At 35.4% G+C, this 24,041-nt stretch overlaps 1 protein-coding gene and 1 pseudogene across 1 annotated transcript in view; one reads left to right on the forward strand and one right to left on the reverse strand.

The window, feature by feature from the left end:
• The window catches only part of LOC150095324 (acid-sensing ion channel 1-like), a 72,655-nt gene that overhangs the window by 14,966 nt on the left and 33,648 nt on the right, over nucleotides 1-24,041 (forward strand). Inside the window, exon 4 of the mRNA XM_090410650.1 lies at nucleotides 23,580-23,695. Coding sequence (XP_090266776.1) covers nucleotides 23,580-23,695 — 116 coding nt within the window. The remainder of the gene's footprint in view (nucleotides 1-23,579; nucleotides 23,696-24,041) is intronic.
• LOC150095325 (5S ribosomal RNA) lies at nucleotides 9,854-9,972 on the reverse strand (annotated as a pseudogene).

Genomic DNA, 24,041 nt, shown 5'->3' on the forward strand with positions numbered 1-24,041 from the left:
ACAGACCACCCAACTTAAGCACCACAAAATTCCTAGAAGAACTAAACAGATGGCTTTCAGTCACGGAAGTAGGCACCTCAGAATACTCGATAATAATATGAGACATTAATATAAACATTAGGAACATAAATAACAACACAGAACAATACCTAGACCTATTATCAGCATATAACATAACCCCATCCATACAGTCGTATACACGCGAAGAGATAGTCGGAAACACAACAACCTCATCCTGCATTGATCATATAATTATAAAGGCCCCTCCAAACAGCCACACAGCAGCCGTCATAACATGCAAACTGGCAGACCATTATTTCACAGCATTACAGTTACACACTGAATTAGAACCCATAAAAATCACTGAGACTACAAAACAGTATTATAGCATTCTAAACGAAACAATAGTAAACGAGGAAATCAGAAAAACAGACTGGATGCAGATAGCATCTTTAGACTCTGTTGAAGCTGTATATAATAAACTGGCATTTAACAAAATATATAACAAAGCATTAACGAAAATAAAAATACGCCCCCAAACGAAACAAAATCCATGGATAACAAACAACATACTAACAGACATACAAAGAAAAGATGCCCTATGGAAACAACTTAAGAAGTCGCCGAACAATATCGCTTTAAAAGCTGAATACAAAAGAAAACAGAATTTCCTAACAACACAGATTAGAATGGCAAAAAGAAACTATTACAGCAACAAATTAACAACAGCTCAGAATGACATAAAGGAAACCTGGCACCTAATTAATGAAATACTGGACAATATACATAGAACCACTGCCTCAGAAACAATAAAACACAGCTTTGCCTGCGACCCCAAATCCCTCAAACAGTTGGCAAACAACTTTAATCAGCACTTCGTGAACTCTGTCCAAAAGCTACAAGAAACAACCCTTCCTCACACAAACGAACATTCTCCACTAGGTCCACGAGCAACTCAGTCGATGTGGTTCCCCACAGTAACAAAAGAAGAAGTATCACTGGCAATTCAACAAATTAACCCTAGCAAAGGACCGGGGATAGACGGAATCAGACCAAAAGACATCAAGAAACACTCAACCAACCTACTTCCAGTTATACAAAAACTGTTAAATAAAATCTTCGAAACGGGACACATACCTGAAACACCGAAGACTGCATTAATCACACCCATACACAAACAGGGAAAAAGAAACATAAGTAATTACAGACCCATCGCATCGCTGTCTGTAATCAACCAAATCATGGAGCGCATGGTGCATCAGAAACTCTCCACATACGTTGAAAAATTTCAAATCATACCCAAAACACAATATGGCTTTCAAAAAAATAAAGGAGCAGCAACACTCCTGGAAGATTTCACAGATCTAATAAACTCTGCATTGGATAAAAACAGAATAACATTAGTGGTATTCATTGACCTAACAAAAGCATTTGACACACTAACACAAAACCTTGTTAACAAAACTAACCCATATCGGAATTGGAGGTCGCCTACTCCAGTGGTTTAAAGCATACACGAAAAACAGAAAGCACACCACACGTATAGGATCAGCATACAGCAAAGAGGTACATGTAACCTGTGGAGTACCGCAAGGAGCTGTCCTATCTCCCATTCTATTTAACATATACACACACGACATAAGCCAACTCGCCCTAAAAAGTAAAATCTTCCAGTACGCAGACTACACGGCCATAGTATCCATTCACAACAATGCAAATATCGCTTACACAAATATACAACACGACATCAACCAAATCACTAACTCGTTAACAGAAAACTGCATTATATATAAACCCAGGAAAAACAAAGCTAATGGTATTCAAAAACCCCCAAACCCTGCCCATAGAAACTAAATATCTCAGTATCCAACATTCATCCTCCTATACACAAAGTGTAGAACCTAAAATCACAACCATCACACAGGTGAAAGCAACACGCTATCTCGGAGTTCACTTCAATGATGATCAAAGTTGGAACAGCCATACAAACTACCTACATACCAAGCTTAGGATAATAGTAAGCAAACTATACAGATTAAAAGACATTGCCTCAACCCATATAAAAATACTAATCTATAAAGCATTATGTGAAAACATTTTAAGATATGCAATCACAGCATACGCATTCTGCGCAGACTACAGACTTAACAGGCTACAATGGTTGCAAGATAAAATGGTAAAACTGATATTCTGGAAACAACCCACTCTTATGCAGGAAGCACTGACAAAACAAAATATTTAAGGTGAAACACTTATGCCACTACACAGTCATGTTAAAACATTACTACAGCCCCAACATATAGAGTAACCAGAACAACATATCAAATAACAAGACCACAGTCAACAAACAACTACATAACATATAAGTACAACAATCATAATGGCAAAGCCACCCGAAACTTTTACGTACCTGACATGATAAACAAACTGCTGTTCGACAACAGACACCTAGGAACATACAGAGAGCTGAAACAGGCGCTATATAAATATTATAACGAGAATGAAAATTAGAGCAATTCCTGTTTCTCTCCCCCCCACGCACACACACACACACACACACAAACCTATGACAAACCCCATCTCAAAAACAGTACTTATGTAAGGAATAGATATATTGCCTTTGAATCTATTTGTTTCTTCTGAGTGATGTGGAGGATTAAGAAGGAATTTGTCAATGATTTTCTTGGAATATCCATTAACTTCGAAAGAAGTTTTCAGATGGTTTATTTCTGTAAGCAGTTCATTTGGGTCATCAAGAAGAGAACGGGCTCTATGTCCCATGGTGGAATTTATTCCAAGCTTATGAGGAGGGAAATGATGAGACTGACTGTGCAGATATCTGTTGGTATGTGTGGGCTTTCTATATATCGATATTTTTAGTTTACCAGAAGAGCGAGTCAGTTTGACATCAAACTGACTATATACAGTTCGGGATAAATTTGACAAATCTGCAGAATTTTTAATATGTGAAGAAGAAATTCCAGAAAGATTTCTTAGAAAACTCGCTAGAAATTTGGAGAGATTATAAGTGGGAGAGTGTATGCCCTCAACTATAGGTCTGAGTGGGCAGTTATTTTTGTGAATCTTGGCGAGACCATACAGTCGAGGTATCAAGGGATGAAGCGACCGAAGAGAAAGCCGAATGTTTTTTTGTAACTCTAAGGTGGTTTTTAATAAATTATTAGTTCTATTATGTAGTTCCATCGTAGGGTCATTAGCAATTTCTGAGTAGGTATCACTATTTAAAAGTTCCAAGATTTTATTATGGTAATCAGACTTGTTTAAGATGACAGTTGCATTCCCTTTGTCTGCGGGAATGATAACTATGTTACTATTATCTTTTAAGGACTTGATAGCTTTCCTTTCAGAGTAAGAAATGTTGTCAGGTGGAGGTCTAGCTTTATTAATACAGAAAATTGCTTCCATACGGAGGAGGTTGGCGTCTTTCTTTGGTAATAAAGAAGCTGCCTTTTCTATCTTTGTTAAGAGATGCTCTCTAGGGATGGATGTAGGAGCAGTGACAAAGTTGAGACCTTTAGCAAATATGCTTTCTTCTGCCAAAGATAATTGATGGGAAGACTTATTGATGACAACTTTTTTTAGATAGGTAGAGTCAAAATGAGAAGTTTTGTTATCTTGATTATATTTAAGCGAATCATATTTTCTAATGAGTTTTATTTTGTTTAAATTCTGTATTTTAGAAGCCTTAAGAGTGCTAATTTCTTTTAAATGGTTCCAAGATGAACTGTCTAGAGAATGAGAAAAACGTGTTTCGTGAGAGGTCTTCTTGGAAAAATAAGCAGCAAGACAACGTTTGGTATCACAAATGCGTTCCGATAAAAGATCTAGTTTTGCCTTCCTATAAATTCTTTCTGCTCTAGCGGATTTTATCGATTCTTTAAAATTAAGGAAACGTGGAATAATAGAATTGCACTTACATCTTTTAAGAAATACAAGTCTGTTGATGTACAATCCAATCGCTCTGGAATTTTTCTGATATTCTTTGACCAGTGAATTTAATTCCTCGTCATCAGGAAAGTAGATATTAGGAGAATTCATTTTTACTCGGTAGGAATATTATAAAATAAGTTTAATGACTATTACCGAGAGAAAAGATGGCAAGATATATTTAACAAGATACTACTAGTTTACTAGTTTCGTTACAAGAACATCATCAGGTATCATACTCAAAGAAATATATAAAAAATTACAGAGACTTAAAATTGTATTAACAGAACAAGTGAAAAACAGTAGCATGTTTGAAAAAATGCAAGTATGAGTTCCATACAAACGAATACTACGCGCTGTCGCGAGTGCGCCAGTACTGAACAGAAGTACTGAACACTCAACTACTGCTGAAGATCCCCCTCCCCCAAGAGCCTTCATCTCCTTGCCTTACATCAGCTCTCTTTCACCAAAACTGGCAAAGATTCTCAAGAAATTTAACTTCAAAACGTGCTACACTACGCTTCCAAAACTTCGTTCATTACTTTGCAAACATAAACAGAAACATCTTCCTACTCAGTTTCCAGGAGTCTACAAGCTTTTGTGTGATTGCGGAAAGCCTTATTATGGACAGACTGCTAAATCCATCCTTCTACGTTTGGATGAACACCGTAGAGATATCTCCTATAACAGGACTAGAGCTAGCGCTCTCTCTAGCCACGTTCTCTTTCCTGCTAACTCAGACGAAGGCCGCCAGCACATTGTAAACTGGACTCAAACTGCTAATATCCATGTGTGCTACGATGAACTCGAAAGAAAGATTGTCGAATCAAGAGAAATTTCTCTAGATTCCTCTCATATCAACAACAGCCTGAGTTACAATCTCTCGGACGCACACGTTGCTTCTGTTCAGTACTGGCGCACTCGCGACAGCGCGTAGTATTCGTTTGTATGGAACTCATACTTGCATTTTTTCAAACATGCTACTGTTTTTCACTTGTTCTGTTAATACAATTTTAAGTCTCTGTAATTTTTTATATATTTCTTTGAGTATGATACCTGATGATGTTCTTGTAACGAAACTAGTAAACTAGTAGTATCTTGTTAAATATATCTTGCCATTTTTTCTCTCGGTAATAGTCATTAAACTTATTTTATAATATTCCTACCGAGTAAAAAAAAAAAAAAAAAAAAAAATATATATATATATATATATATATATATATATATATATATATATATATATTACTGTATGACACTTCGTGAGTATGTTTCAATATTTATCTCTATTTTATGAATAATTCATTACCCATGTCTAACATATATTTTAAAAAAAATACATTAATTATCTTTGCAGAGCAGTTGGAAGAACGATGGAATTGAAAGAGACCGGGTTCAATTCTCATCATAACAAGAGGAATCTACTTGAACCATTTCAATTGCATGTGGGTCAGACTATCCAGGGCCGTCGCCAGATTAGATGGCGCCCTGAGGCAAACAATTAAACATCGCTCCTGATGAATTATAAGACAAAAATATAAGAAAATATCCAATTGCTATTCTATTTTTATTACAAGAGAAACATTAATGCAAAACGATTACATAATAATAATATTAATTAAATGTTTGCTCTACGGGGATATCGCACAATAAAACTGTTTATAAGCTCTTTTAAATTTAAATTATACGCAATATCCGTCTCTATCGATATAATTGCTAGACCAACCAATCTTTCTTGGGTCATTGCTGTTCTCAAATAATTTGTAATCAGTTTAAGCTTGGAAAAACGTCTTCTGCACTTGCTACGCTAACAGGAATTGTTAACAATATCCTCAGGACGGTGGTTACGTTGGGATAAATTTCTACAAGATTTTGTTTATATATATATGATAAAATTTGGTGAGGAATACTTTTCTCTTGTATTATTTTTGAGAGAATTTTTACTTCTTCAAATAAATCTATTGCATCTACATCAGATGTTTTGCCACTGCTCAAAGCAATTTCCAAGTCTATAGTATCAAGATGTTGCTTCTTAACTTCATCGAACAATGCGTAAAGTTCTACAATTTTTAGAAAATTTCCGTTGTTAGGAGTATAAATTTTACAGGATGATCCCAGAAGTGCAAGATTTTGTGCTGCTATGCAACGGATTATTGTTAATAATCGTATTCAAACTGCTTTCCAGCGTTCTGTTTCATTGCTAAAAATTCTTTGTTGATCTGCATTAATCGCTTCAAATTTCAGATTTAACTGGATTGCCAATTCCTTCCACTCAGAAAACAACGAATATGGGATTATGAAAGCATTTGAAGTTTTCTGTTGATATTTTTCGAATAATCGAAACCGCTTTTCGACGTAAGGCCTTTTTGCTCTGATGGAACAGGATTAAAATTTTTGCAGCAGAAACAGTAAACAGCATCATTTTCCCTGGAATATAGAAGCCATGAACGTTTGACATTTTCAGAATTTTTAAGCATTCGTCGATAATAATTATTCGAAAACTTTCTGCCTTGATCATTCAAAGGATATTTATTTAATTTTACTTGAATAGGACCTTTTTTTTTTATAAGTTCAATTCTAATTTTGTCATCAGATTTCTCTGGCCAGTAGTATGGATCAGTTTCAATAAAATAATATCGATATTTAATTGGATCATCTGTTCGTAATTTCGTTTTATCACTATCATCGTTTACCTCATCATTTTTGGAATCATCAACTGTTATGGAATCACCGCAAATGGTTGTTACGTCAATATCAGCTGATGCGGGGAAATCGTTGGTATTTGTGGATCAGGATGTAGAAGCTGCTCCAACGGCTGGTGCTGAAATTTTTATAACTTTTGGTGTTGGTTCTTTGCATTTTTACTTAATATAAATAATTTATCATCAATGAGAGGAGTGAAATTGCTTATTTCTATATCTGCTATATTGATCTCTTTTGGGCGTTTTATAAATCCAGTCTTTAACCAATGATCCATACTTAAGAATTTGAAAACAAAAACAATTATCGTATTTATTCCAACATAACTCGCATTTTCCCCCAAAATTTAAGCAACAAAATCGTGGTGTATGACATATGCGAGGATTTTCGGAAACTAAATTTTCAGAAAAAAACTGAAAATGGGTATGACTTACCAAGAAGCTCCTATTCGCCATTACTTCTTCTGGCCTCGAGAGGGTTTCCTTGTGTGCAACGTCAAAGTTATCTACCCAAATAGTATCATCTTCTTTCCCATTATGTCAAGCTAAAATTATCAGTAATTTACAAGACTTGAGATACCTAATGAACAATCCTTCACAAATGACTGAGAAGTGAAAGCTGTGCACGATAGATAGGCCAGTTATGAAGAATTAAGTTATAAGAGCAGCTATGAAGTGCATATGATTGGTGCGGTATTAACAAAAGATCGCGCTACCCAAAGAAAAAGCAAGCAGACAATTCAGTTGAAATGCTAATTCTCTTCAACCGATTTCCACATTATCTAAAATACGTAGGCTGTTCAATAAGTAATAAGACTATATTTATACAGAAAACAGATTACCTTTAATCGTCATCATTTACATGGTCTTTTTCGAAGTAACTACCGTGAGACGCGATGCATTTGTCCCAACGTTGCGTCCACTTCTTAAACACATGTAAGAGTTCATTTTTTGAGAGTTCTTTCAAAACCGCCTCCGCAGCTGTTACACATGCTTTATTGCTTTCGAAATGGCTGCCTCTTAGTGGTTTCTTGAACTAAGGAAACAGCCAGGAATCGCACGGTGCGAGATCAGGACTGTATGGAGGGTGTGGTAGGATATCTGTGTTGTTCTTCTGCAAAACGTCCACTACACAACCAGCAATATGTGGCCTTGCATTATCGTGGTGCAATAAGAAGCCATTCTTCAGCAATGGACGCTTCCTTTTGACGTGCTTGATGATAATCGCTGCTGTGTTGATCATTGTCTCTGTGATGGACGTTGAAGGTCTTCTCTCACGTTCAAGATCTTCCATATTTTGCCTTCCTTCCTTAAACGTTTTATGCCAGCGAAAAACACTTGCCTTCGACATTGCTTCATCGTGGAAAGCTTCGCGTATCATGCTAAAAGTGTCCGATGCCGATTTTTGCAAACGCACACAAAATTTAATCGCATAACGCTGTTCCAAGGACGCTTCCATTTCGAAGACTGGTCGCATCTCGTAGGAGCGCCGATGAGCACTCGCGTTTAGTCACGTGACACTCTGCCACATCAGCCCGTATACGCCATCTATCAACCTCTTTTGTTAATACATATAGCAACATTTCATTATTCCACAGAAATTAATATTGTGATGAGTGGTTTCGCCACAGTAAAATTAGTCTTATTACTTATTGAACAGCCCACGTACATTCACTATATATTTCTCAGTTTTAACACGTTCACGACAGAGTAGTGTCAGGCAAAACCATATGTTGCCAGTGGAACATATGGTTTTGCTTGAGTATACAGCAGTTTCTGTGGGAGGGGAGATGTGATTCATTACTTGCCATTTTTATCTCAGTCGTCTCTAATTGCACTATTTGTTGAGAAATATATTACACAGTCTGCAAATGTCTGTGATCCTTATTCAGTGACATGATAAAACTTGTTTTTCCTGTTTCTGTAGTATAGTTGCTGTTGTGGAGGGCGTATTGTTTACTTCAGGGAGCGAGTTATCTCCCCAATGCTAACGTCGGGGCGAGAGTAACTTGTAATTTTTGTAGGAGAATTCATGCGTAATATAATTTAATATATATATTTCACTACACCTTGAGGAACACCACCGTGACATCTCTTACAAAAGAACCCGTGCAAGCGCACTCTCCAGTCACGTTCTGTTCTCCGCTAACTCTAATCTAGAAGAGCTTCAACGCCAGATAGACTGAAATTTTACGACCAATATCCATAAATGCGGTGACGAACTTGAGAGACGTATCGTAGAATCAAAAGAAACAGTTCTGGACCCATCACACATAAACAACAATTTAAGCTACAGTTTACCTGACGCCCACAGCTCTATGATTGAGTTCTGGCGCTCTCAAATCAGTTGCCACTCACAACTCACGCTAGTCCTGCCACGCGGACACCAGTTCAAATATGACTGTTGCTTTTCCTATTTTGATAATTTGAGCAGTCCATGTTTTTTACCTTGTTATTTTTCCAGTTTTTTGTTATTATTTAGACACCTGAAGAAGTTGGAGTTCCGACGAAACTAGTCGTGTTATATTAAAGTTTTCTTACCTTTCTCGGTGTTCTTAGTTAGTATAATTATTATTTTTTAAAATGTCTACAAGATGATTATAATTTTTTTATTAATAAAATATAATAAGCACATATTTAACTGTCAATGGGAAATGTCGCCTTTTTTATTTGGTAAACTAAACGCTGTATATTTGTAAAATATCTTGTTGCCCGTAATACGGCTGAACAAGCGCCCTTATTAAGCAGCGCCGTAAGGCAGTCTGCCTCTATGCTACACCCTGTCGACGGTACTGGGTAAGAGCTAAGTTTTTCTCTCACAGTGCAGTGAGTGAGTGAGTGAGTGAATGAATGAATTTAAGAGCAAGAGAAGGTATGATAGCTGATTTGGGTGATGCAGCCTCTTATATACAGCCTCCTATATATAGCCTCCTGATGGGTGTTTGACATCGTGGAGGTCTCAGATAATAATAATAATATTTAGATATTATTATTATTAATATACCACTACCTCCCAGGAATAATCACCGCAGTGATTATTCCTGGGAGGTAGTGGGTTTATTATGCTGAAAAAAAATGCAATGTGGTGTTGGAATAAATTGAAAATGGAAAGTTTATGTATCAAGTTTAAAAAAAAAGTGAAAGAAAGAAAAAAAAAAAAAAAGGATAATATTAATCATGCTTAATGAATTGATAACCAAATATCAAAAAGCCGACTGTACCCGGTGTTCCCAGGTGGTCACCCTCCCAAGTACTGACCGGGCCAAACGCTGCTTAACCTCGGTGATCGGACGAGAACCGGTGCATTCAGCCGTGTATGACAGTTGGCCATTTTCGCACCTTCAAACACAGTATTTATAGCGATTATTTATTTATGTAGGTTATGTTATATCGCTCGTTTCTCAGGAACTTATTTTTTCTTTTTCTTTTTCCTTTCCATATAAGCCAAGTGGCCTGTTCTCGACTCATACCATCTTTTTAAGGGTCTTCCTTTACATCGAGTATCTTTTGGGTGGTAATTTAGAATTTCTTAAGGTATTCTGCTTCTATTCATTCTCAATAAGCGTTCTTTCCATTTTTCTCTACAGCACATAATTTTTTCATTTAGAGAGGTTGTAATTCTAAGTTTATTTCTGATTTCTCTGCTTTTCATTTCGTCCATTATTGTGACTCCTTCAGTTCTGCGCAGAAATTTCATTTCGGATGATTCAATTCTTCTTTCATCTGTTTTTTTCATTGTCCATATCTCACTGCCATAAAGTAAGACTGGTTTAGCTACTGTACTGCAGATTCTTATTCGTGTGTGTATTTGTACTTAATTGGGTTAAAAAAATTTTATTTTTGCCTGTTACTTTTAAAAAGTTTGATAGCTTCGGTTCTATATCAGCTTCATTTTCATATGACATTGTGTATCCTAAATATTTGAATGCATTTACTTGCTATATTATTTTGTTGCTTATTACTATTTTGCTTTTTATTGTATTAGCTCCTTTGAAGGCCATGACTTTTGTTTTGTCTGTTGATATTTCCATACCATATGCTTTTATCAGATTATTTAGACTGCATAATGATTTTTGTAGTTCATCTTCATTATTTCAAAGGATTATTTGGTCATCAGCAAAAATAGAGTAGCTAATCTGCTGTTACGGTTTATCATGAATCCTTCAGTAGTTATCTTCCATTCTTTTATGATTTTATCTATGTATATATTAAATAAAACCGGTGAGAGAGGGTAACCCTGACGTACTCCTCTATTTATTGGTTTCCAGCTTGATGTTAAATTCTTGTACTTCACAGATATTTTATTATCTTGATATAAGGCTCTAAAGAGTTCGGTTGGTATTTCATATTCTTCCAGGATTTCCCATCGTTGTTCTCTGATAATTTTATCAAATACTTTTGTGTAATCTATAAAAGCTAACTTTAAAAAAAAAAACAGTAAGAGGGAGAAATTTGTCGCATTCATCGGTTTAACATGTGAACACATTATTAGCTTAGACGAGGCTTTGCTATCAGATGATGATGATGATGATGACAATGTATTCAGTTAAGACAGGAAGTAGACAGAGGAAGCTCCGGTGAAAAGGAAGAGCGTTACTGCCAGCCAAATTAAGTTTTTAATGGGATGATGAAGATTCAGAATGAAAGAAACGGAAGACATACGAAACTATATGGTTTCAGTCGAGCACAAACAGGATTGAATATAAATTAGGAGATGTTTTAGGTAACGCGGAGGCATACGAAAGTGAATTGTAAACGCAGATGAATTCAGCAGGTAATGATGATAGGGGATGTTGGCTGTAGGGGTGTATACAGAATGCAGGAAAAAGAAAATGTGGACAAAGAAATGAATTTATGCATTTACTTAAGATGATCAATTCTTTCGATGAGTATTTTAGATTTGGAAATAGCCTCGAAAGAGGGTCGACATTAATGAATTGCCCAGTGGGGGGATAATTGAAGCGATCAGTGATGCAGTCTAATTTCGGAGATGGAAGGATGCTGATGATAGCAAGTGGAAGAACTGCGAGAAGGGACTGTTCTAACACGCAACCGTTCAGGAAGATTTAACACGTGCTGGCGTTTTGAACACAAGAGAACGAATGCCAAATGAATATTGTCAAATGCAATGGCAGGAAAATATCGCTGGGAGTAGGTTGTAAGACATCAGGGTCGCATTTATACTTTAGGAGGCCCTACGCGCAACATCATTACGAGGCTCCAAAAGAACAAATCTATTTCAGTTAATCAAATTCATTCGCATTTTTTTTAAGTTTATTGAAAATAAAAGTCGACATTTCCATAATAATTCATATTAATAAAATAAAAATAACACAATATTAGCATGCATGTATTTGCATTTAAAAAAAGTATAAAAATAAATTATTTCAAATTTAAATTAAAAAAAAAATAACTAAAAGTTATGAAAAGCCAAACGGCTATTTTTTCTGGTGAGGTTGATCAGTTAAGGGGATAAAAATCCTTTATTGTTTTTCAGCCAGTAAGCGAAACAAAGATCGAAAACTACGATCTGAACGTTTCATGCCGACGAACTGTCGGATGATCCTGGATGCCCCATGGTTCATCAGGATCAACCAGATCCACCGGGACATAAATATCCCCCACATCTCCTCACTACTACGCTCCCTCGGAGAAAAATACTTCAAGACGGTGTCCAACCATCCAAACCAATTAATCCAGCAATCTGGAAACTATGATAGCAAAGACCACTGGAAACACAAGAGACCTAAAGCCATCCTAACACCCAACGATGACACTTAGCCACCTCTGCCCCCTCAGGGAGAGCTAAAATAGCTCACAAACTTCTCCCATCACTGCTTCCGAAACAGACAACAGGGAATATAAAAAGCGTAAAGCTTCACCCTCTGCGCCATAAATGTTCTGCGTTCTGCGTATTTTTAAAATAGTTTCTACGCTCGGAAAAGTGGACTTAATTAAACCCATCGTTTGTAAATATTTTTAATTGAAGAATTTTCTTCCCTTATGATTATTATAAATTGTTTAACTTCATCAATAAATTTTTCTGAGTCGATATCAGTCCCATAAGTTTGTAAAATTTTGTTAATACTAGTCTTGTACTTGTCTTGATCTATATCTTTTTTCAAAAAATTTCAAACATATCTAATATGTCTAAATAGCTTTTTTCTCTTTCATTAATTTCCAAAATTAGCTTATCGCACATGACATTAAAAGTATTAACAATGACATTTTCTTTCCAAAGTAATACAATCTCATCGTTAGATGCGAAACTTCGTCACACATTTTTTTTTCGTTTCTTCAATTTTTCCTTCTCATTGTTAAATTTTGTCTCATCTGTTAATAAATTCGCTTCTTCGTTTAAAGCAGCAAAACTATTTCTTATATCTAAAATAAAACCAACTAAAGACTGTAACAAATTATTAGCTAACAACAATCGGGATCTTGTAGAGATTTACTAGTAGCATTTATTACTTGTAAAATTTTGTCCCACACAACTGTTAAAAAATTGCTGTTTTGAATTGTCAAAATTTTCAGCCAGTGATGAGCTCTCTAATTTAGAAATAGATTTTTCATGAGGAGAAATGGATAGTTCAAGTAATGCCTCTTTAATTTGTTTATAGCGTCAGCTCTTGCAGACCACCTCTTTTCACTCAGTCTTTTAACTGTTAAAGATTTTTTTCTAAATGTTTAAAGAGTATACCCATCTTCTTGTTGAAGATGAAATCATATACATTTTGAATAAAACAAAAATATTGCACTGCTTCCGGACAAGATTCTGTGGCATAGTCTACTTTTCTTTTTCAGTCGTTTCCGACTGTAGGTGACTTTGTAGGCATTGCCCACAAAGTATTCCTAGTGAGATTTTTTATAAGGTACTTCACCATTGCTTCCCCCCTTCCCCGCAATTTTATCAGAGCTCGGTCCCGAGCCCGGGCCGAGGTGGATGAAATAGGCAGACCACCCAGCATTTTTCATGGAACAAAACTTCATCGGCATTCTACTTTTTGTCATACAATTACCCTCACCTCTGCCATTAATCCCTGAATGGGGATTTTAGAACCGTTAACGGATTAACTGTGGTGGAGCAGCCTTTGTGTCTCTTGTCTTTATATGTACTGTGTTACTTGGAATTTCTAGTGTCCTACGATATTTTCCATTTTTTTGCCTCACAAATGAATTATTGTGTGTCCTCCCAAAAATCGAAACGAATTTTACATGTGCGAAAATAATCAACCCTGAAATGACCAGAGATCATCCTTTGCAATGAATCTAGTAACATGCTGTCTTTTATTCTTCAAATCAGTGCAACAGAACAAGACAACTTTGTGTTCTTTCACTTTACTGACAATACAGAAGAATTTTTTTTTCGCGAATTTTCAAGTGTTTGTTCAATGTGGCCCCATTGAGAATGAGGCCCCAGCTTGCACCTAATACACCTTATGGTCAGAGGCGGCTCGTGGCTTGAAATCGTGGGGATGCTGCAACTTTCGAAATATACCGGTACATACACGCCGTAAGTACAGTGTATACGTGTTTGGATAAAATATCAAAATTATGGTAAAAATTAAAAAAAAAATTAAACATGAAAAAATATTGTTTATTGTCGATAAAATTATACAGTTTGGTATAATTCAAAATTACTTAAAAGTCAATTAATTAACAAGTCAATTAATTTATAATAATCATGCATGTCGGGTCTACTGTAGAATACTCGATGTTCAGTTTCAAGTTTTTCTTTGTTGATCATGGGATATGCTTCAGTGGTCAGTTTTATTTCTTCTGTAGGCAATTTATTCTTAAAATTAGCTAATTTATCCTTGTTAAATAAATTTAGCAGCTACTAAATGTTTAGTGAAAGAATACCTTGCAATTCTGAGGTCTTAATTGTCAATTACCCCAATATTGTTCTAAAATAAAAACTGTAACAAATGTATGTCTTTAATTGTAATATCCAAATATTTAAGGAGACGGAGTAAACACGATAAGCACTACGAACACTACTACTGGCTCAAACTGCATATAAACAACAGTTGAACTACAGTGCCGCATTACGCTAATAGCTCGCATCTCATTATGACGTGCATATGCTTGCGCGCGAAGCAATATTACACTGTGGCAAACACGGTGCTAGTGTCCTTCACCCTCCTAAGTGCTACAAGATGGATTTTTATTATTTTTTATACAAAATAAGAGAATTGTATAGGATTGTTGATGATAAAATTAAATATTATAAGAAAATATAAATAAATTAATAAATATATTTATATATCGAGAAAAATTGGGGGTGCTGCAGTTCCGCAGTGCCTATGCACAAGTCGCCCCAGCTTATGGGAAATGTGGCCTGTAATGAAACAAGGGAGGGCAAAGAAGTTAGAGTGCATCGGGGAGCTGACGATCGGATGTCACATTTGATTTAAACCTTAAACTTTTAACACTTCAGACTGCTCCGACCACATTTAGTCGTCTGGATTTCAGGCTAGGGGATACAAAAACATCAATAATAATAATAAATAGGATTTTTATTTTAGAGTGGGGCACACATTTCTTCTCGATATATTTATATTATATTTCATTTTATTAATGTAAATAAATTGAAATTCAGTATTCTGCTCGCTTAAGGAAAAACTTCAATTTCAATGACGAAAAATTATGATAAAATTTTAAAAATGTATTATCTATTTTCATACTTGTGTGTAAAACAAAATTCTCTAACATTAGTAATGCTGTTTACCGTACACTGTACTTTAACAAAAAAAAAAAAAAAAAGCATCTGGCGCCAACTTTAGTTCATAGATGTAACTAAAGATAACGAATTGGAACAAAATATATCTCGGTTTTAACAAATACAGTATAATGCAAATATAAAAGTGTGATGAATTTGTATTGAATTTTGTTCAGTAAATCACACTTGAAAGGCTTTTTTCCATTATTATTTTTTTTTTAAAAACAATGGAAAATCCTTTTATGAGAACATTACTAGAATAATTGAAATTGTTTGCTAGTATTTTTATATTCTCACCTGTCACGAAGCAGAGTCCACCAAGAAAGGAGGAATGAAAATGATAGTGCTAGGCATCCGTGTAGGTTGTAGAACTCTAGGGCTCCAATTTGGAAATCTCAACCTGCTATTAATTTTTAAACATGAAATTTGATTTAAAAGTTATTGAAAATTATGGTTTGCATTTATAAATGAATTGCATGTTTTTAAATTATCGTATATACACTAAATAATCGTACTTGGAGCGCTGAATTTCCTAAATGGTGGCTCTAAGCGTATCTAAGGATACGATTCGTACCCTTAGATACGAATGGGAAATGCTTACCCCCACCCCTTCAAGGAGTTAGGATGTTGTTTAATCGTGGAGACAAAAATAATTCACGATCCTCGTTCTGTTGCAGCATTTTACTGCTATTCAAGCTATTAATTGCGCTTAGTGTAACACATTCCCCCCCCCCCCCATGAATCTTTTACCCTAGTAATTCGACCTTAGGCCAGAGGGCTATTTAGCCCTGTGGCCTAAGGTGGACTTACTAGGGTAAAATACCCCACAGAATTGCTCTCAGCATCATAGAAACACGCAAGTCTTCAACACAACAACAAAATGGCAATATGAAAATCGTAATGACTCGAGAGCGACAACGCTGTGTTCGTAAATAATTCAGCGGATAAACAACGTGAAAATCAATCTGCGGAAACATGAATCTGAGTGGAGGCGACTACATCGTTAGGAAAAGGCATTTCTTTGCATGTGTGCGATAGTTCTGCATATGTCTCATATGTTTATTATTAGCCCAATGATTATCTGCCTGCTGTTTAGCCCTGTGTATGTTTTGTGGAGTGCAAGCTATTATTAAATTAAGTTAAAAATTAGATTATATATTATTAAATTCGAATTTTCTGTCTGAGAATTTCTGCGGCAAGTAACAAAAAATATTAAATAAAAATAAATAAATAAAACGTGTTTAAGAATGAGTGGTATCCACAATTATAAAAGAGACTCGAATTTCAGTCTCAGCTGGATGAAGAATTAATATTTTTGCTTATTTTTACTGATAACGACGATCCAATGAGAAAGAGTCAAACTCAGACGTAAGCGAAGTTTCGCAAACGTTGAGTGTACACTATGGGATTAAAAGTGCTGGAACACTCGCGAAATACAAAGATCCAAATATTACGTTTAAAAATAAGGCACAGGTTCCCTTTTGGATCATTTCACAACATTTAATGTGCGTACTTCTGGCAAGTTTCGTGAGAAATGAACCTGCAGACTTTGCAGTATGAACTGTTTTTTTCTTTTTCTGCTTTCTTTTTTTTTGTCTCAGACTAATCATTCCTTTGTAAAGTTTCTCTCAGCTTCTATTATCAGCTACAAATATGTGAGGAAAAACGTCAAAGTGTGAAATTTTGATACATCACTTGACATGATCTATAAATAAGCTAATTAGAAATAAAAATGAAGATACGTTTCCCCACAACAAAGTTCCATTGAGTACCAATAAGATACTGGAGCCATCTATTTGCAGACAGATAAATGTTGTCAACTACTTCGCATACGGAAACTGTTAAAGCGAATTCTCACTTATGTTAAAGCGAATTCTCACTTAGGCTAAACAAGTACTGAAATGGCAGAATGTTTTGAAAATATATTTATGTATGTTTAAGTCTAAAATGAGTGGCCACAAAATCAGCAAAAATGACCTATATTAAGTTAACTATCCAAATCATTCCCACATCCTTTTTGTATACAGAAGCAGAAGTGCTTTTTGTTCCCGGAAATACGACTGTTTTTAACTAAATAAACACGAATGAATTCGTCGCCTAATTAGTTTTGGCGTAATCTAAGCAACTGACTAAAGTTTTGTTGTAAAGTAAAAAGCATGTATTCATTCAGTGTCAGTCCCCAAATAACCACATGCTACTATTTATGGTTCGAAATTTTAAAGCATACTGGCTATCGATATTCATAAGAGTTATTTTGGGATGAAAGATCCACTTCTCTTGGGGAATCAAAGTCGTTTGCGGATTATTTTTTTTCCCATAATTTGGATTTTAATGATTACATATTTTTAACACGCGCGTGCGTGCGTGTGTGTGTGTGTGTGTGTGTGTGTGTGTGTGTGTGTGTGTGTGTGTGTGTGTGTGTGTGTGTGTGTGTGTGTGTGTGTGTTCACTGGAGCTATTCAGTTTCAGATTAAATAGCGTAGATTCACTTTTCATAAAATATAAGACAGATGCATCTTTCTGTCATTTATTTCGGTCGCAATATAAATCTCAAACACAAAATTCAAACAACATACATTTCTTCTGAATTTTATATTTCCAGCAAAGGTTGGTCGATTGGCAGAGCCTCTGCTACTAATGGCTCGCAACAAGTTAAGCAAGTTTGAGCGGTTAGCAGATGGAAGGGATTAATCGTTCGATGCTGTTGGCACATTCTTCCTCGATGAGTCTTTGGACTTCCTGGAGGCAGGGTCGTCGCCAGATTAGATGGCACCCTGAGGCAAACAATTAAATATTGCCCCTGATGGATTATAAGACAAAAATATGAGAAAATCTCCAATTGCTATTTTGTTTTTATTAGAACAGAAACATTAATGCAAAACAGTTACATAATAATAATATTTATTAAATGTTTGCTCTACGGGGATATCGCACAATAAAACTGTTTATAAGCTCTTCTAAATTTAAATTATAAACTATGTCCGCCTCTATCGATATACTTGCTAGACCAACCAATCTTTCTTGGGTCATTGCTGTTCGCAAATAATTTTTAATCAGTTTAAGCTTGGAAAAACTTCTTTCCACTTGCTACGGCGCCTACCGCAATATGGCTGAACGAGCGCCCTTATTAAGCCGCGCCGTGAGGCAGGCTGCCTCTATGCTACACCCTGTCGACAGTACTGAGACTATCTCACGGAGGTAGCAGGACTTTCCTCCTTAAACTCGTTTTTTTTTTTAAATCCCACATCCAGAGGAATTGGCCCAGAGACTATTGACAGACAGAAAATACTATTAGAGGGCAGTAGATGGTGGATTATGTAGCGTATCAGTGTGCTGTAAATGTCGCGTTGTGTATATCGTATTGTGTACATGGTGAAATGTATACAGCGAGTTGAATGATGCAGAGTGTCCACTCCAAATTAATCCATGGATTCCATGGAGGTGTCGTATTATAATAATAATAATAATAAAAACACCTGCATACGCCATTGGCATGTTATATTGTGTAAAGAGCATATGCGCACTTCTGATTATTACTCAACCTATGTTTTATTTTCTTGTCTTTTCAGTTAACGGGAAATGCTAACTGTAAGGACAAGGTAACATTTAAGATAAGAAGACTAGAAAAGACCGAGGTCTAGGTGGATTGATACAATCAGAAGTGGAGACTAATAGAACAGCAATGTTGTTATTGTAACAAGAACAGTTAGAATAACTATATTGGAGTGCTGACAAGTTATGGACTAATTTGGAGGAAAATTGTTCATAGGAGAGTAATAATATAAATTAATCATGTAATACAGTAGGCAGTATTACATGATTAATTTACCCTCAAGCACATCGCTTGAGGTTACGTATCAAGAAATTGATGATAATGACGATAAATAATTTACAACATGGACACCTGCGTAACTATGGTTTACTTCTATCACGCAAATAGAACTAAGACTTCGTTTATAGTTCACCTTGACGAAAACTTTTAAAATAATTTTTCGGGCAGCCTGTGAGTAGAATTTTTCCCGAGTTAAAAACCGAATTTTTCTCTAGTTAAAAACTTGAGTTTTTAACTCTCCATACAGTACGATCAACTATGGAACAAGAATAAATACATAGTACATACTTGTTAGGATTGGGAACATTTTAGAACGCCACAGAAGTGCAGCGATGATAAAAAGTAAAACCTTTCCTACTGATTTCCAGATTGTTAGGTCAGAAATAGTAGTAGGCTCCTTACTTTGAGAAAATGAAACAGTCGAGCAGTTTTTTCATTTCATTATTTATTATAATTTTACATGACCTATAATTAAAATATTTCACAGCAGATCACTGACACTATAATTAAGGATGATTTTTGAAAAATCTTCTAACGTTAGCGATTGCAAAGTAGTTTTTTTTTCAGTGAACTAGTATTTTTAAACTAGTTTTTTTAGCTAGCAGTTTAACTAGTTTTTCAACTAGTATTTTTTGAACTCATTATTGGAACTAGTATTTTTTGAACTCATTATTGGAACTAGTATTTTTTGAACTCATTATTGGAACTAGTATTTTATTGAATATTATATTTAAATATCGCAAATAAATGAGGAAAACAACGCACTACAAAATATTACATATCTGTGCCAGAAATTATGTTCATTAAGCATTCCACCTTTCGCCACTGATTCAAATGGGACCATGTGCAATGAAGACTAATGTATTTTCGAAGTTATATGAGCATCTTTCATGATGGAAAACTGTAATGGTTGGATAATGCTTTTAAACTGGAATTTCTCTTGTTCATTTTAGCCAATATACGAGGGTCGTCTGAAAAGTTGTTCTCGGCCTAACAATGTAAAAACGAATTTATAATTTCAAAATCATTTTTCAACATAATCTGCCTTAAGATTAATACAGTTATTCCAGCGATAATCCAGCGCCATTATCCCGTACTGTAGTGGTTCTCAGTAAGATCTGCAAAAGTCTCCTCTACAGCTGCAATTACCTCTTGATTCGAAAAAAAAAAAAAACGCTGACCAGCGAGGATGAGTTTTAGTTTTGGGAGGAGATAGAAGTCAGATTGAGCCAAATATGGGGAATAGCGTGGATGTTCCAACAATTAATAGTGCAGATCCTTTAATTTTTCCCATTGTCAAAACACCTTTGTGGGCAGGTGCATTGTCCTGATGAAAGATGATTTTTTTCTTCTGCAAATTGGGTCTTTTCTCACGAATTTTTTCGTCTAGTCTGGTTAAAAGATCGGAATAATATTCCCCGGTTATTGTTATACCATTTTCCTTTAGCATCCCAAAACACCGATGTCATGACCTTTTCTGCTGGCGACCGACTGGAACCGACTGTCACCTTCTTTGGCGCTAAACAATCGGCTTTTATCCACGGTTTTGACTGCTGTTTGGATTGTACTGTGTAATGGTGAATACAAGTCTCATCCATAGTAATAAATCGACGCACAAGATCAGTTTTATTCTTGTTAAAACGCTCCAAGCACTGTTCAAAGAATTTCATGCGAGTGCGTTTTTGATCTACTGTGAGCAAGCGCGGCACCCATCTTGCGCAAAGCTTTTTCATATGCAATTCTTCATGCAAAATATATCCTACACGTTCTTTTGAAATGCCTATAGTCTCAGCAATTTCACGCACTTGGATTCCCTGGTCATCAATACCATATCCTGCACTTGATCAATGATTTCTGGTGTTGTTATACTTTTTGGACGTCCTTCACGTGCATCATCTTCAAGGCCGGTACGGCTACATTTACACTGGGCAGCCCATTTCATAATTGTCGAAAACGAGGAAGAGTGACCTTAAACTTTTATGAATTTCTTTTGGCGTTAAACCTTCTTTTACAAAGAATTTTATAATCCCACGATACTCAATTTTATCCATTTCAAGGGATACACACAACACTCTTGCTTCAGACAACTGTATAAAGCAAACTACTTGATAGAATGACTTGCAGTTTCACATGGATGCTTATTTTAGATGCACCAACTTAGAAAAAAAAATCTTGCCGATAGTGTTGCCATGTATGGTCGAGGCCAAGATATTTTCGGACCACTTTCATACATAATTATTTTTCTTTTTCTTGAGTAAAATAACTAATTCATTTTTTGTTTTCTAACATAAATTTTTAACGTTACATCCCTACTTTTGTACGTAACTACTATTTGATAGAATATTCCGTGAAATATGCTAAATATGTCACCTTTCAAATTGAATTTTTCTAGAGAACTATAAAAAATATCTTGAACAGTTTTCGAGTAAAAAAACGTAACAAAATGGCTACTTATAATGCCTGTTTTGGGAAATATAGAGGGGAAAATGGCTACTTAAACTCATAATTTTGGGGTTTTCGTATTTTTCCTGTGATTTACATACCTATTGCTAAATTGTAAAATCTCTTTGTGTGTTTGGTGGAAAAATATTTGTATTTGCGCTACAGAAAGTTGTTTATAGTTATGAGTGTATAAACATCAGTATAGTCTTCGACAGAGGACTTCGAAAAATCCTAAGATGAACTATCTGGGACGTTTCTTTCTGTATTTATTTATTTTCACCTATAGCACTGCGTGTGGCAAAATTGTGTAGGGTTAAGATAAATAGTAAAATAGTGTAGAGTTAGAAAACTTATGGCTTTTTATTCCGTCTTTGTGTTTATTTGTTTAGGCTGTTTTTTATTATGTAAAAATCATAAAATAAAATACAAAAATTAATTAGTTTAGTAATTGAAATGTATTGAATTTCATGAATTCTTAATAATAACCATTATATTTAAATAACTTATAATTCGATAAATTATATTTCGAGTTTTATTTATTAAATCATCTTCTTTTGTCTTTTTATATGCTGTTTTGCATTTTGCTAATTATGAAAGAATGGAATTTTTTTATTTGTTCGTTTGTTTGCTTGCTTCTGTACGTACGCATTATATATTATATATTATCACCTTTTACACTGTGCATACCATATCTACTGTTCACGACAGTCTTCGGTCTGTTAGAGATCTCCCACAGTGAATTTTGGTCTGATGGAAACATCAAACTCACTAGACTGACATTTAATCTTCTAATGAAAAATGATTCCTCTACCCCCCCCCCCACACACACACACCAAACGTGATTTATACGTGCTAGTACTAGAAGGCATAAATTGTGGCATGCAGAAGGTTTTCATTTTCTCTACAGTACCGACAATACGTAGCTTCCGGCACGCTCACGAAGTTGTATGGTGATGGCATCTTTGAAACCGAAATGGATATTTTTCTTGAAAAGAATATTAATTCTAAAAATAATTATTTGCCCTAAAATATTTTTTTTAGAATTACTATTCTTTTCAAGAAAAATATTCATTTCGGTTTCAAAGAAATATGTATTTCACACACACACACACACATTGTTATCTGGAACAGGGTTTGCCAAGTTTATATTAGTCAGCCTAGTTGGCTGAGTCGATAGTGTACTCGCTCTCAAGCCAACAGGATGTGGGTCGAATGGATTTTTGAGACTGTCCTATTCATTCTTTGCGGAAATGATACCTGCGACTCGAACCACTTCTTCCAACAGACACTTCACTCCCAAAACTTTCAATGAACTACGGGAGTGACCATACTGCATCTAATAAGACGCCAGATGTGGTAGGAAAAAATTTTATCCTTTTGGAGAGGTGGCGGAATAAATGTATGAATGATATCGTCATGCAGTAGATTAGTGATCATGTAGAAGATGGTTTTGGAGAATTTGAAGAACAAATGAATGCTGGTCTATACATTAAGTGACTACATTTTTGGCTCTCGTTTTTCACAAGATGGACTGTTGGCGATAGTGATCTGGTACATAGTACTCGAGCAGTGTTAGGGTGATTTATGAAAGTTATACGGATTTTATCATCTCCACTGGAAAACTCAGTTTCCGTATTTAAATCAAATAGCGCATATGATCATCCAGAGACACGTTTATTACTGAAAGTTATCTACGTAGGAGGTCTTATTAATTAACAGTAATATTGGACAGATGGTTACAAATCACTGACAATATCTGTCCTTAAGATATGTATTCGACCAAAGATGAGCTTATTTAATACGAGACGGGAAAAACCTGTAACTTCAGAAAAGGTTGTTCCGAATCAATATTATATCATTATGTCAGTTTTTGTTAAGAATATAAGCCTGTATGTAGATTTATTTTGTTGGATTCCTTATGTTATCTTTATGGCTTTAGGCAGTTCAAGTACTTCTACGACCCTGATCTTGGCAATTGTTTCACCTTTTCACCTATTGACGAAAGTGGGGCAGTATTAAAAGCCACAGAGTCCGATGTATGGCAGGAAGTAAGCGGTAAGTAAGAGTGGATGCATTTTATTTTTAAAAGATATCTTTATTCGTCCCACAGACATGAGGGATATTATGCATTAAATAGCATGTTTGTAGACCACTTAATTATGGCACTTGGTTAGAAGCCATTCAGAATTAACTCTCAAGAACTTAGTCAATGAGGCGAGTGTACACTACTTACTGGTTATCCATAGTAATCTTGTAGAGGGGAGGTCTAGTAAATTGACAAACCGAAATCATTTAATTAAATACTTAATATTTACATCAAGTCGATTAAGTACTGAGGTAGCACTATATTGCAAAGAAACCTAAATGGCATCATTTGAAGAGTGTGTGAGCCCTCCTTTGA

This window comes from Typopeltis vanoorti, chromosome 20 (assembly GCF_054136105.1).
Source record: "Typopeltis vanoorti isolate ZY-2024b chromosome 20, IOZ_Tvanoo_1.0, whole genome shotgun sequence".
Lineage (NCBI taxonomy): Eukaryota > Metazoa > Arthropoda > Arachnida > Uropygi > Thelyphonidae > Typopeltis > Typopeltis vanoorti.